Source organism: Carcharhinus amblyrhynchos, chromosome 19 (genome assembly GCF_965287045.1).
Source record: "Carcharhinus amblyrhynchos chromosome 19, sCarAmb.v2.hapA, whole genome shotgun sequence".
In the NCBI taxonomy this organism is placed as follows: Eukaryota; Metazoa; Chordata; class Chondrichthyes; order Carcharhiniformes; family Carcharhinidae; genus Carcharhinus; species Carcharhinus amblyrhynchos.
In genome coordinates, this window is record NC_137342.1 from 19763560 (window position 1) to 19776852 (window position 13293).

The 13293-nt window shown below is 40.4% G+C and overlaps 1 protein-coding gene across 1 annotated transcript in view; it reads left to right on the forward strand.

Annotated features, from left to right (window-relative positions):
- trmu (tRNA 5-methylaminomethyl-2-thiouridylate methyltransferase) overlaps positions 1 to 13293 on the forward strand; it is a 41620-nt gene that overhangs the window by 12798 nt on the left and 15529 nt on the right. The window contains 3 exon segments of the mRNA XM_080207355.1: positions 4707 to 4872; positions 10439 to 10545; positions 11964 to 12080. Coding sequence (XP_080063481.1) covers positions 4707 to 4872; positions 10439 to 10545; positions 11964 to 12080 — 390 coding nt within the window.

The window sequence follows — 13293 nt, forward strand, 5'->3', positions numbered from 1 at the left end:
TGCCTCCTTTTGCTTTTATAACAGGGGAACCACAAATGTACATTGAGTGCAGTCTAACCAAGGTTTAAAACAAGTTTAACGTAACCTCTCCACTTTTCAATTTCGTTCCTCTAGAAATAATCTCTACTACTTATGTGCTTTATTGCCCCATGTTGCTACATATAGTGATTTCATATTTGTTACTCCCAGATTCCTCTGCTCCTTTATCTTTTTAGATTCTTATTTTCTAAATAAAAAATGATCTATTTTTAAAATCAATATGTAATATATCTTGCTTTTGTTTGAACTAATTTGCTGATTATATGCCCATTATGCAAATTTATTAATATCTTTGTGTACTTTGTATTGCACAGTATTAATTCTCCTCCATTTATTTTCATCAGCAAATATATTCAGTGAGGGTGATCTTACCAAAAAAAATTCTAAATACTGAATGAGCAAGAAAATGGGGGAGTTTCAAATTCATTTTTTGGTGAGTTGAAAAATGCAATTGTACGGTACTTAGTGAAAAAAAAGTGCCAGGATAGGATTCTCAGCAGCAGGGGGTGTGGAACAGCCTAATCTAGCCAGTGAAGCCAGCTGCTGAGCTATAGCGGCACCATTGTGCAGGCACCCCAATCTCCCAGTATATTGGGAGAGTTCCTCTCACTGTTCTTTCACCCCTCTGACCCACAACGGATATCGGGACCTGCTGCCAATTGCTCCCTGTGCCAGCCTGCCTTCTGCCCAGGCCATTGTCCCTCCAACTCCCAATTGCTGCCCTGGCCGATCAGTCCCACCCCTCTCTGCAGAGTTCCCCCCTCCAGTCTCACCCCTTGGTACTGCCAGGGTGTCGGGTGCGCAATGCCAGTGTGCTAGGTGAGCACTGCCAGGCCCTGCTCCCGATCACCCTGGAGACTTCAATGGCTTTCGTTCCCACCAACGAGGCCATCACATTAAATCTCCATCAACTGTATGTGATCCTTGCCATTGAGGACCTTGACCAGTGAGCCTGGATGATGGCATCTGGAACTCATTAATTACATTTAAATTATGTTATGAATATTGATTTAGCCAGCAAAACAGTGCTGGTAACATCGCAAGTGATGAAAACCGGGCGCAAACCAGATTTTTCACCTTTTGCCCGATCTTACCAGTTCACCGCACTGATCGAACAGTGGGACGAGCTGGTAAGATTGCCCCAATTGTCTTTTCATTTCCAAAGTCTAAGCTATTAATATAAATTGTGAACAACAGTGAATCCTGTGCTAATCCTTGTGGGGCCTGTTATGATCCTGGACGAGACCTTCAAGTTTTAGTATACTTAAGTTGCAACTAAAGTAGATAAAGTTTAAGATTCAAGATACTTACTGAGTGAATAAAATCACAAGATTCTATAGGTTTTGAACAAACTAAAATAAACTTTACTATACAAGGTGAGAAAGATAAAACAATTTATAATATTTATCTTTTATTTTAAAATTCAGAGTTAATATGAGGTAAATGTGAACTAACAGGCAAACTGTGGTCAGATGCACAAAAAAAGTAAATGTAACCAAAACAGATTCCATGGATTTGTCAACCACCCTCCCAGACAGTACCCAATGAATCAACCAGTCATTGTTGAAACTCTGTCTCTCTCACAAAGGTTTTCAGACTTCATGTTCCAAGGTGTCACTTGAAATTTTCCGCAAAATTCACTACAACTCAAGATAAAATCAATGACAGCATCACCTTAGAGTTTCAATCTTATCTCCTGAGATTCCATCCCCTGAATTCCCGAGTATACTCAAACACCAATTTACAAGCACAACTTCAGCTTTTTGGTTGCGTTGAGCAGAATACTACTTCTTCAGAGATATTAAGGCCCTCAGTGAATTTGGTAGTTTGAAAGTCAATCTCAGCTGGTTAACTTATTGTTTTTTCACCACATGGTCTGAGTTCTGACCTGTTCAGCTTATTGAAATAGTCTCCTTCATAAGTATGGTGATTGACAGCATTAATCCAATTCTCAGTTAGTACAATAGTGCACATCAGTTTACACTAAATTATCATTATTCCTGACAGATCAGAAGGATAATTGGTGTGGGAAATGAAAATATCAAAGTACTCTTTTGAGGTTAAGTTACAGCGTTGAGGAAATTTAGAGGGAACTTTATTATTCACCAAACCAGACTGTAGCAAGGCTGAGAATACACTGCATGTTCACATAAAGTAATTTTTTTCATTACCTCTGCCTAATGTATGCCCTTCCTGAATCAAGTATGTCAATGTTTGGAGTATGTCTTTGAAGTGGTGTGTAGCTTCTCTACCTTGTTGGACAAGCTAATATGGAGAAGTTTATATGTTATATTTTGTTCTTACTATTATTTCCAGTCACATATAGCACTGTGTTACCAAAAAGTTGATCTTTTATGACCTGCTTAGTGTTTCAGTTTACATTTAGTGTCAGACTTCTCACTCTGCCTTTTGAAGATGTGTGATCTTGGTAACCTTTACAAACTTTTTACAACTTTGTAATCTAATAATGTTATGAAACAACTCCTGGCTATTGTGGCATCTGGTTTACTTTAAAATTTCTGTGAATGCAACCTCAGACTAGTCACAGTTGTTTCCAGAAGCTGTCAGCATCCGTACCTATCTGACGTTATTGAGAGAACTGCTTTGGTAGGAGGAGTAATTCTATCTTCCATCTTTTGTCTACATCTCTGTAGAACTTAAGGCTGAATGTGCCCAAAGAAACTAATTTTTGTGATTACTCTTCAAGCCTGTTACCTCTTGTGAAATGTGTTATTTAGGAGTGTGCTGTGAACACAAAGTTATATTCTCCACCACAGTGACAATGTCCAGCTGTTTTACCACATAATCAACAGAGTATTTAACTGGAGCACTTTTAGTCATTTAAATTCTTGTGAAACTAGTAAAGCACTAAAATTTGAGTGACTCTGGTTAGTTTTATCCTCCACCTAAATATTTGTCTACATACTAACAGTATTCTGGGGATATTGGCCAGAAACTGAATTGGACTGGCCATATAACTACCATGACTACAACAGCAGGTCAGAGCCTAGGAATCCTGGGGCAAGTAACTCGCTCCCAACGACTCAAATCCTATCCACCATCTACAAGGTGTAACTCAGGAATGTGATGGAATACCCTTCCCTTGCTGGATGGGTGCAGCTCCAACAATACTCAAGAAGTTTTACACAAAACAGAACAAAGCAGCCCATTGATTGACACTCCACCCACAAACATCCAATTCCTTCACCACTGGAGCACAGTGGCAGCAGTGTGTACCATCAGCACTGCAAGAACTCACCAAGCGTCCTTAAATAGTGCCTTCCAGATCCACGGCCACTACCTTCTCGAAGGATAAGAACAGCAGATACATGGAAACATCACCACCTGAAGTTCCCCTCCAAACCACACACCATCCCGACTTGGAAATATATTGCCATTCCTTTCACAGTCGCTGGGTCAAAATCATGGAATTCCCTTATTAATGGCACTGTGGGCGCACCAATGCCAAACGGACTGTAGCAGTTTAAGAAAGTGGCACCTTCTCATGGGCAATAAATGCTGGTCTAGCCACTGACACCCTCGTTCCTTGAATTAATGAAAATAAAATAAACTGTGGCCCAACATAATCAATCAGATTTGGCTATAACTTTTTCCATGTTCTGAGAAAATGAATGATGTGATCTCTTAAATGAGTTCAAAGAATTATAACTAATAAAAGCTTTGAAAAGGTTAAATAAAACAACCATTGGCTGTTACTTTCATCTATGATTTCAGCTTTCTGTCCCAACACCTTCTGTTCCAGCTAACCCCTATGGCTGTCTGTTGTGTTGAATATATATGTTTGTGAGCTCGAGCAACTAAGTTATTTGTAAGAAAATGCTGGGATAATCTGTTTAAATTCAGGCACAGAGCAATGATTAATGAATGGTGAAACACCTTTCTGAGATTGCAATGAGCAGCAAATGTATTCCAGCATTTCTGTCATTTTTGAGCTTGTTTGCAGTGTTGTACATTTGATCCGTGCCCTGTGGATGGGCTATCACATTTAGTTTCCATTACGGATCAGGCACTGTGCCAGTCAGCCATTCCAGAACTTGTTAACCGGTGTCGTGTTTCCTGGAGCACCACTCCCTGGTCCCACATACAGCTGAGTTCATTGCCTAACATATTAAATTAGAAAGGGCAAAACTAGGTTCCAAATACCTGTAAACTGTTGCACAAGTTAAGCGTGAAAGTTGTGATTTCCTCTGTGGCTCGGTGACCAGTTGAGCATTACTGCGTGGGAAGCATGTTTCTACTGTATTCTGGTCATTTTTCTCTCAAGTCTGAGTATATAATGCACTGTGTACATAACATATCAGATTTGGCTATAACCTCTGTCTTGTTCTGAGAAAATCAATGTTATGATCTCTCTAAAATGAATGCAAAACATTTGTCACTAAGAAAAGTCAGTTTGGAAACCACATCCCTGATTTTACAGAAATCTATTGTTCGTAATGTTTTAGCAGCTTCTCAAATCTTGATATTTATTTAATAATTTACAACCCTATAACAGAACCCCATGGAACATTATTGCCTGAAAGTTCTCAGCTGAAGAAAATCACTGGAGTAATCTCTTATTGTATTTAGAATCCTGTTTTATTCTGAAGGTACATGCTTTTTAAGGGATACGATATTAAAAGAAGAATCTAAACTGTTTTCACTAGGCTACCAAGTGACAGGTGTCTTTATGAAAAACTGGGACTTGCTAGATGAACATGGTGCTTGTACAAGTGATCGGGACTGTGACGACGCATATCAAGTCTGTAAGATGCTTGACATCCCTTTTCATCAGATTTCCTATGTGAAAGAATATTGGCACGAGGTCTTCAGGTAATATACAGTTTTCATATTTGTCGTTGCTGTTAAGAAACCTTTGTGTAATTAGAAGTTTGATGGTTTTTAGGTGTTGATTTCTGTATGACATGCGAGAATTGGGTAGTGGTGTTTTTATGTAACAATTCGAAGGAAAGTTTCAGTTCAAATCTGATCCCGCCAATGTACATAACATTTGTAACTCATGAGGGAAGAATGTGGTGATTGACAGTGTGCACCAGAAGAAAAATTATTCAGCACTACCAATCCGGAAACTCAGCTAATGTTCTGGGTACCTGGATTCAAATCCCACTATGGCAGATGGTGGAATTTGAATTCAATAAAAAGAAATCTGGAATTATGAGTCTACCATGAAATCATTGTCAATTATCAGGTCAAATTCATTTTATTCACTAATGTCCTTTAGGGAAGGAAGTCTGCCGTCCTTAGCTGGTCTGGTCTGGCCTAGCCTACATGTGACTCCACAGCAATGTTCTCAACTGCCCTCAGGAAACTAAGGGATGGACAATAAATACTGGCTAGTCAGCGACGCCCATATCCCACAAACAAATGAAAAAAAAACACTAAAAAAGGTTGCTTACAACTAATGCTTCACATTAATAAATGCTACAAAAATAATAATTAACAAAGAGATGAACAAGATTTGAGCTGGATGGTGAAACATTTGTTGTTGAGATATCAGGAAACAAATGACTTCTATGTTTTTTTTGTTTAAGAAGTTATTTTATTTGTCTAACTTTATGGTAGTTTTGTTTTAAATGGTTAATTTACTGGTCTTTCACTCTCTCCAGAGAACTGCACACAGTTTTAGTTTTGCTCCACCTGGGATTAACAATTTCCTGCTGATGTATTTTGCTGTTTATGGTGTTGCAGTCTGCTGTTCCCATTGCTTATGGCATTGAAGTGTGCTGTTCTTGTTGCTTCTGGCATTGCAGTCTGCTGTTCCCATTGCTGGATGCCCTAGATGGATTGGATCCAACTCCATATGTGAGCTATTGTCAGAACAAAATTGGAGATTGTGGCGATTGTCCCTTTTAAGCACAACACAGCAATAGTACAGGTCATGTGGTCAGGGTGATCACGGAGCAGTGGGGGGGTGCGGAGAACCACATCTGTCAAGGAGAACTCCTCCCCCTGAAGTATTTTCAAGCTAGTCACAAACATGCTGCTGCCCTGAAGATTACTAAATATTCCTTTCTTTTTTTTGCTAATGAAGCCTCTGAAAGTGCATCATTACAGAGATGGAAGGAAAAAGCATTAAGTAAATAACCCTGAACTTCCGTTCCTAGCAGTAGCCTCAACCACCAGAAGCAAGTGTCCCATAACACGAGCTTGCTTTGATGAGGAATAGTTGCTGACATAGAAACTTTGCTTGCTAGAATGTTGTTTTTCGTGGTGTGGAGAAGCAAATTAGGTTTTATCGATCTTGTTAAATTGGCTAAAGTAGTCATTTGTAACAGTACTCCAAATTAACAAAACAATAATGAGGTCATCCACTTTGGAACTAAAATGGCCAGACCAGGATTGTTACAAATGGTGAAAAACTAGAGGACTTGGGGGGCCATGATGTACAGACATCATTAAAATGTCACAATAAATACAAAAAAAAATCCAAAGTCAATAGTTAAATATTTTTTAAAGTTTATTTAATAGTGTCACAAGTAGGCTTACATTAATACTGCCATGAAGTTACTGTGAAAATTCCCTAGTTGTCACACTCCAGCACCTATTCGAGTGCACTGAGGGAGAATTTAGTACTTGATTAGCACATCTTTTGAACTGTGGGAGGAAACTGTAGCACCTGGAGAAAGCCCACACAGACACAGGGGGAACATGTAAACTCCATACAGTCAGTGACCCAAGCCGGGAATTGGTTGCGTAGCACTGTAAGGCAGCAGCGCTAACCACTGAGCCACAGTCCTAAAGATGTGCAACTGAGGTGGATTGGCCATGCTAAATTGTCCTTTAGTTTCTCAAGATGTATAGATTAGGTGGATTAGCCATGGTAGTAGAAGAGAAAGAGCCTGTGTAAGATGCTCTGACTCAGTGGACCGAATGATCTCTTCTGCACTGTAGGGATTCTGTGATTCAATTGAGCTAACAGAATGTTGGCAAGGACTAGAAATCATGGGGGTAGAAGTCATACTATAGCTGGTTAGATCATACTTGGAGTACTGTGTTCAGTTCTCAAGCAGGATGAGGGAGTCGTACATGATTGCAAGGGTTAAGTTTTGAGGAGAGAATACATAAGCTAGGGTCATACTTAATTTTAGATCTTAATTTGATAGATTTATATTAATTATATTATATTATTATTGTATTAAGTGTGTGGCATTGGATCTCGGATCAGCCATAACCTAACAGAATGGAGAACAAGTTCAGGGTGTCTGAATGGTTTTCTAAGTAGATTTTTCAGTGTCCGTTGCTTTAGTTGCTATCACACCATTTCCTCACAGCCTTTCCATTACGGTATAATTCCAGAAAGGAACTGGAGAGGAAAGTGTATAAAGCTATATGAATATCTGATATTTTGAATTGACTCTGTTAATTTATATGGATGCTTTCAGTATTTAATGCAACTGTTTAGGGTCAAGTACAAGAAATTGCTTTAGAATTTTAGTGCAGTAACTTGCATGAAGTGTCAATCACAATCAGATTGGTGCTGTGCTATTAGTTACTTACCCTGAAATGCAGCTGCACCTTTTTTGCCAAACCTTTTAATTCAGTCAGCTGAGAAAAGTGCAGTGCAGCGGGTTCCTGAGGCACTCTGTCGAGGGCAACTGAGTCGAAGATGAGGAAAACATGCCCTTTTTTTTTGAAACAGCACTGGCTGAGTGGTTGGGAGGTGGGAGCAGGGTGGGAAGGACGCAGTGGAATTGGATAGTCAGTGAGGGGTTGGGGTGGGGGGGTGTAGTTGAAGGGTGGGAGTTTGATCGGGAAGTGAGGGGTTAGTCTGGGGCGGTATCATGTGGGATGTAGTCGGGGGGCATGTGGTATGGGGATGTAACCTTGGGAGTGTAGGTGGGTGGGATGGGATGGGATTATTGTTGTGGCTCCCTTAAAGAGTCAGGGATAGGTCAGAGTTATAGCTACCAAGGGGTCAGAAGTGGTTTTAATTCTGGGTAACTATTACTGTCAGACAGTTGGGACCATCTTAAGTTTCAGCGTTTCAGATGATTCCCATTGCAGGGTCCTGAAGGTACTGAAGTTTGAACTTCTGGGGCAGTTGTTGTGCAATCCTTAAGTGGGATCCAGGGGGATTGCCTCATGCATCTTTGTGTTACCTCCCCAGAGTGGCATAGGGGTACGACACCCTGGGGCTTGGAAGTTATGGGCCTCAGTGTTTTTTGTTTTTGGAGCATTAAATAATGTGTTGCGATTTACTTTTCAATAAATCATCGGACCTATTCTAAATGATTGCCTTCATTAATCGAGGGATTGAGTTTAGGAGTCGGGAGGTAATGCTGCAACTTTATAGGACCCTTGTCAGACCCCACTTGGAGTACTGTGCGCAGTTCTGGTCGCCTCACTACAGGAAAGATGTGGAAGCTATTGAGAGGGTGCAGAGGAGATTTACAAGGATGTTGCCTGGATTGGGAGGCATGCCTTATGAAGATAGGTTGCGGGAGCAAGGTCTCTTCTCCCTGGAGAGAAGGTTGAGAGGCGACCTGATAGAGGTTTATGAAATGTTGAGAGGAATAGATAGGGTGGATTCTCGGAGGCTATTTCCCAGGGCTGAAATGGTTGCTACGAGAGGGCACAGGTTTAAGGTGCTGGGAAGCAAGTACAGAGGAGATGTTAGGGGAAGGTTTTTCACTCAGAGGGTGGTGAGTGAATGGAATTGGCTACTGTCAGTGGTGGTAGAGGCAAACTCACTGGGGTCTTTTAAAAGACTTCTGGATGAGTATGTGGGATCTAATGGCATTGGAATTACAGATAGTTCTATGGCTTGGTAGGTATAGATGTGATCGGCACAACTTGTGGGCTGAAGGGCCTGTAGTGTTGTGCTGTAGTGTTCTATGTTCTAAATATATCATCAAATTTGCAGCACGGGAACAAGCTGTTCAGCCCAACCAACGTTTATGCTTCATTCAGATCTCCTATCCTTATACAACTATCAGCATAATCCCCCCCATTCCCTTCTTCCTCTTGTGAAATCCCCCAGGGTTAAGGATATTGTCTTCCACTCCGGGGAGGTGAGTTCTGCGTGGCACACTTTCCGATAGGTACAGCTTCACCCTTGTAAATCATTCCTACTGCCTTTTTAGTATCTCTAGTTCCATTTTGTAATATGATGATCAGAACTGTGATCTAATCAAGGTTCAATACTAGCTGAACAAAACCGTTCAATCTGTCCCTCTAGAAATAAACTCTGGTGTTTTATTTTCTTTTGTTATGGACCTTTTTAATGATTGTACTCTTGTGCTCTGAGATCCCTTTGCTCCTCTGCACAGTTTAGATTCTTATTTTCCCAGTAATGTGAGACCTGACTTCACTTATCAATTGTAATACTGCACATTGGTGTTGAAACTTATTTAACAATATGTATGCCCAGTCTTCAAACTTATTAATATCCTCTACTTTGTTGCAGTCCTTCAGTGTTGATTGTGTTCCCTCCATTTGGTTGGCAGGAAAGGCAGGGGTATAGTGGTATTGTCACTGGACTAGTCATCCAGATACCCAGGTAATGCTCTGGGGACCCTGGTTCAAATCACACCACAGCAGATGATGAAATTTTGAATAAAAATTTGGAATTAAAAGTCTAATAATGGCCAAGAAACCATTGTTGATTGGTGTTAAAGCCCATCTGATTCACCAATGTCCTTTAGAGAAGGAAATCTGCCACCCTCACCTAGTCTGGCATCCAGATCCACAGCAAAGGATGGCACTACTGCCTCACAGCGCCAAGGCCCCAGGTTCAATTCCCAGATTGGGTCACTGTCTGTGCAGAGTTGGCACATTCTGTCTGTGTCAGAGGGTTTTCTCTGGGTGTTGAGTTTGGTGCCTTGTCCATGCCGAATTCTCCCTCAGTGTACCCAAACAGGCGCTGGAGTGTGGTGATTAGGGGATTTTCACAGTAACTTCATTGCTGTGTTAATGTAAGCCTATTTGTGACACCAAGACACTAAGAAACAAAGCGGTTGACTCTTAAATGCTGCCTCAAGGGCAATTAGGGATGGGCAATAAATGCTGGCTCAGCCAGCGACACGCAAACTCATGAAAGAATTTAAGAAATCATTGGAAAACATAGAAATTGTGTTTTTGGTTCCAAAGTCTAAATCATTGAAATAAATTGTGAACAATAGTGACCCCAGTGCTGATTCTTGTGGGACTTTGCTTTCTTATCTTCTTCTCGTGTTACAAAAGAGATGAGCTGGGAAAATTCTGTTGCAGTGTAGCATGACATAATCAAATGTAGTCATGCATTTCAGAAGCTGCTTGAAAGGTCCAACTAAGTAATTTAATTTTAAGATGATGCTCTGGTGTAAAGTTTCATGTTAGGAAGACACATTGCCCAAACATGAATGAATTAAAATGTATTGTTTTGTCTGTTCTTTTCTAGTAATTTAGTAAAGGAATATGAAATGGGAAGGACTCCAAACCCTGATATCATGTGCAATAAAAATATTAAATTTAAATACCTGTTGCAGTTTGCTGTGGAAATGCTGGGTAGGTACTTATGCATTCACAGGATGCATAAAAATATGACTGTCTGTCAAAATGTTTTAAAATGCCTAATAATTGTTAAGAATTCAGACTAGTGTAAAATACTGGGTTTAGGTATTTACACCCTATAATTTGGAACCATAAAAACAATAATATTTCATTCTAACTTCTATAGTTGGCTATTTAAAAATGTACATCTTATTACCCCTGTTATTTCTTTGAAGTTAACTATAAATGATCATTCAATAAACTGACACTAACTGTGTCATTAAAGAATCAGTGATAAGGTTGCTCTAATGCATTAATCAAATGACCTGTGATAGCTTTTAACTTACTTGTTACCTCATTTTTTTTTCCTTGTTGGGGACAATTCGTTCTGTTGTGTTTCACGCTGGGAGAGAGGACCGATCAGGCAAAACTATTAGACTAGAGAAAAATTGGACTAGGAGGGGTGAGGGTACGGTGAGAGGTGGGCGGGGGGGGGGGGGGGGGGGGGCAGTCAGGGAGAGAGGAGGGGAGGAGGATGAGGAGAGGGGGACTAGGGGGGACGAGGGGAGTGAGTCAGGGAGAGAGGTGGGGGGGGTCAGGGAGGAGGATGAGGAGAGGGGGACTAGGGGGGACGAGGGGAGTGAGGGGGACAAGGGGAGTAAGGGTGAGGGAGATGAGCAAGGGGAGCGAGCCTGGGGAGATGTGAACAGGAAAGCGGAGAAAGCAGGACAGGGGTGAAGGGGTTTGCCTTACTAACAGTATAAAGGCCCATCATAACACAACTCATTGTGGGTACATATGAACACTTAAAATTGAGAGGTATCATAGGGAGGTTAGAGTTTTCCATTTGGTTAGATCCGCCTACCAATTCTACTAGATGTGAAGACACTGTAAAAGCAGGACCCTGATGGCAGCCCTATTGGTTATATATGGGAGTATGTTTCAGCTGTATGGTCATCGTTATCTGCAGCATGATCTCGTTTCTCAGGTAGCTTGGGGTAGCATGAACAAATAGGCCTAATTGGCATAATCCCGAGATTTATTTTGCCCACTCTTTCCATCATTTCTCCTCCTGAGGATTTATTCAGTGGTTTGGCTCCTGTGTGATTCCAATCCACTGATGCCTCACTTCACATGTAAACTTGACTAATTGGTACCGTGGGGGAGCATAGGAAACTGCTGAACCCATCATCACCCAGTGTCCACTTGAATGCACATTCAACAGAGAATTCTGAAATAAGTATCCAAGAAATTGGAGCCAAATTGGAGCACACTCAGTGCTGGCCTGACTGAAATTCCTTGTTTGTTTCTAAATTTCTGACGTAGAGACTTGCATGTTCCATCTTCTCTTTAGTTAAATGCTTACATTTAACTAAAGAGAAGATGGAACATGCAGGACTTATGTAACTAACACTTTCTTTATATTGAATTAGGGGCCGATGCAATGGCAACTGGTCATTATGCTCAAACATCACAGCATGATGAAGAAGTTTTCCAACAAAAATCTTCTAGAAGAACTGAAGATAGTTTAAATAACCACTGTAAGGGTGGTGAGTAATGCTTTTTAAATTTCTATATTCCTTAATCTGTCCTTGTGTCGTCTCCAATGATAGGAAATGTTTCTTTGGTAAAAATTCAATTTGAACATCATGGAGTCTCATCCAATCTACTCGGATTATTTCTGAGGATCTACATGCACAAGTAATTGGCTCTGACAGTGTGTAGTTTAATGTCTTCCATTCAGCTTGTAACAATTTGTTCATTAAAAGACGAATCTTTGTCATTAGCAGCAAACCAATAAGCTCTCATTGACTGTATCATTATCAACATCTTTAATGTGGATGTCTGACCACATCAATCAAACGAACTACAGCTACCTTGACCTAATATTACCCATTACTTAAACATACAAGCGTGGCTCAGGCGGCAAGAATGCTACTCCAGCCGTCTATACAGGGGTGGAGTGAGTATGTTTTCTAAGAGCCGGTTGCTCACTTATTTTTGTATTCTCTCCTGCTCTATAAAATGCTTCCTTCCTCACTTTCACCATGATGCTGAAGAAGGTGTGTAATTAGAAGATTAGAGCTAAACTGCAATTGCTGTTGAAGACGAGACAAAGGCTGGACAGATCTAGATAATGTTTCTGTAAGAAATTAACCACATTAATTAAGTTAACTGTTATTTTTTTCAGAAAATGACCTCAATAAACTTCGGATGCATTTCAATAACAGACTTAGCATTGATGTGGAATAGTTTTTGCTAAACTTCTGAAGTTTAAACCTAGTGTCAAAATCTGACTTTGAAGTGGAAGGAGACTGCATTCAGTGCCAGGTTGAGCCCTGACACATGATTCAGATGACGTTCACAGTATAAACTGGTGCAAAATGAAACAGCTTTGCATTGTCATCAGTGTAATGTAAATGCGCAATTAGAAAGAAACTAAAATAAGGTAATCCAAATTGAAATCTCAAAAAAATCAAAATATGCCTAACAAGAATTGAAAGAAGGAATAATTTTGTTGTCTTGCCGAAGCATTGGGAGATCAAGGTGCAGCAATTTGACCATTAAATCACAAGATTTGATTTATTATTGTTGCATGTACTGGGATACAGTGAAAAGTATTGTTTCTTGCATGCTATACAGACAAAACATACCGTTCATAGAGAACATAAGGGAGAAGGAAAAGAGAAGGTGCAGAATATAGTGCTACAGTTACAACAATGAAGATCTGCAGGACAGTGATCAATTTTGAGGGAGACCATC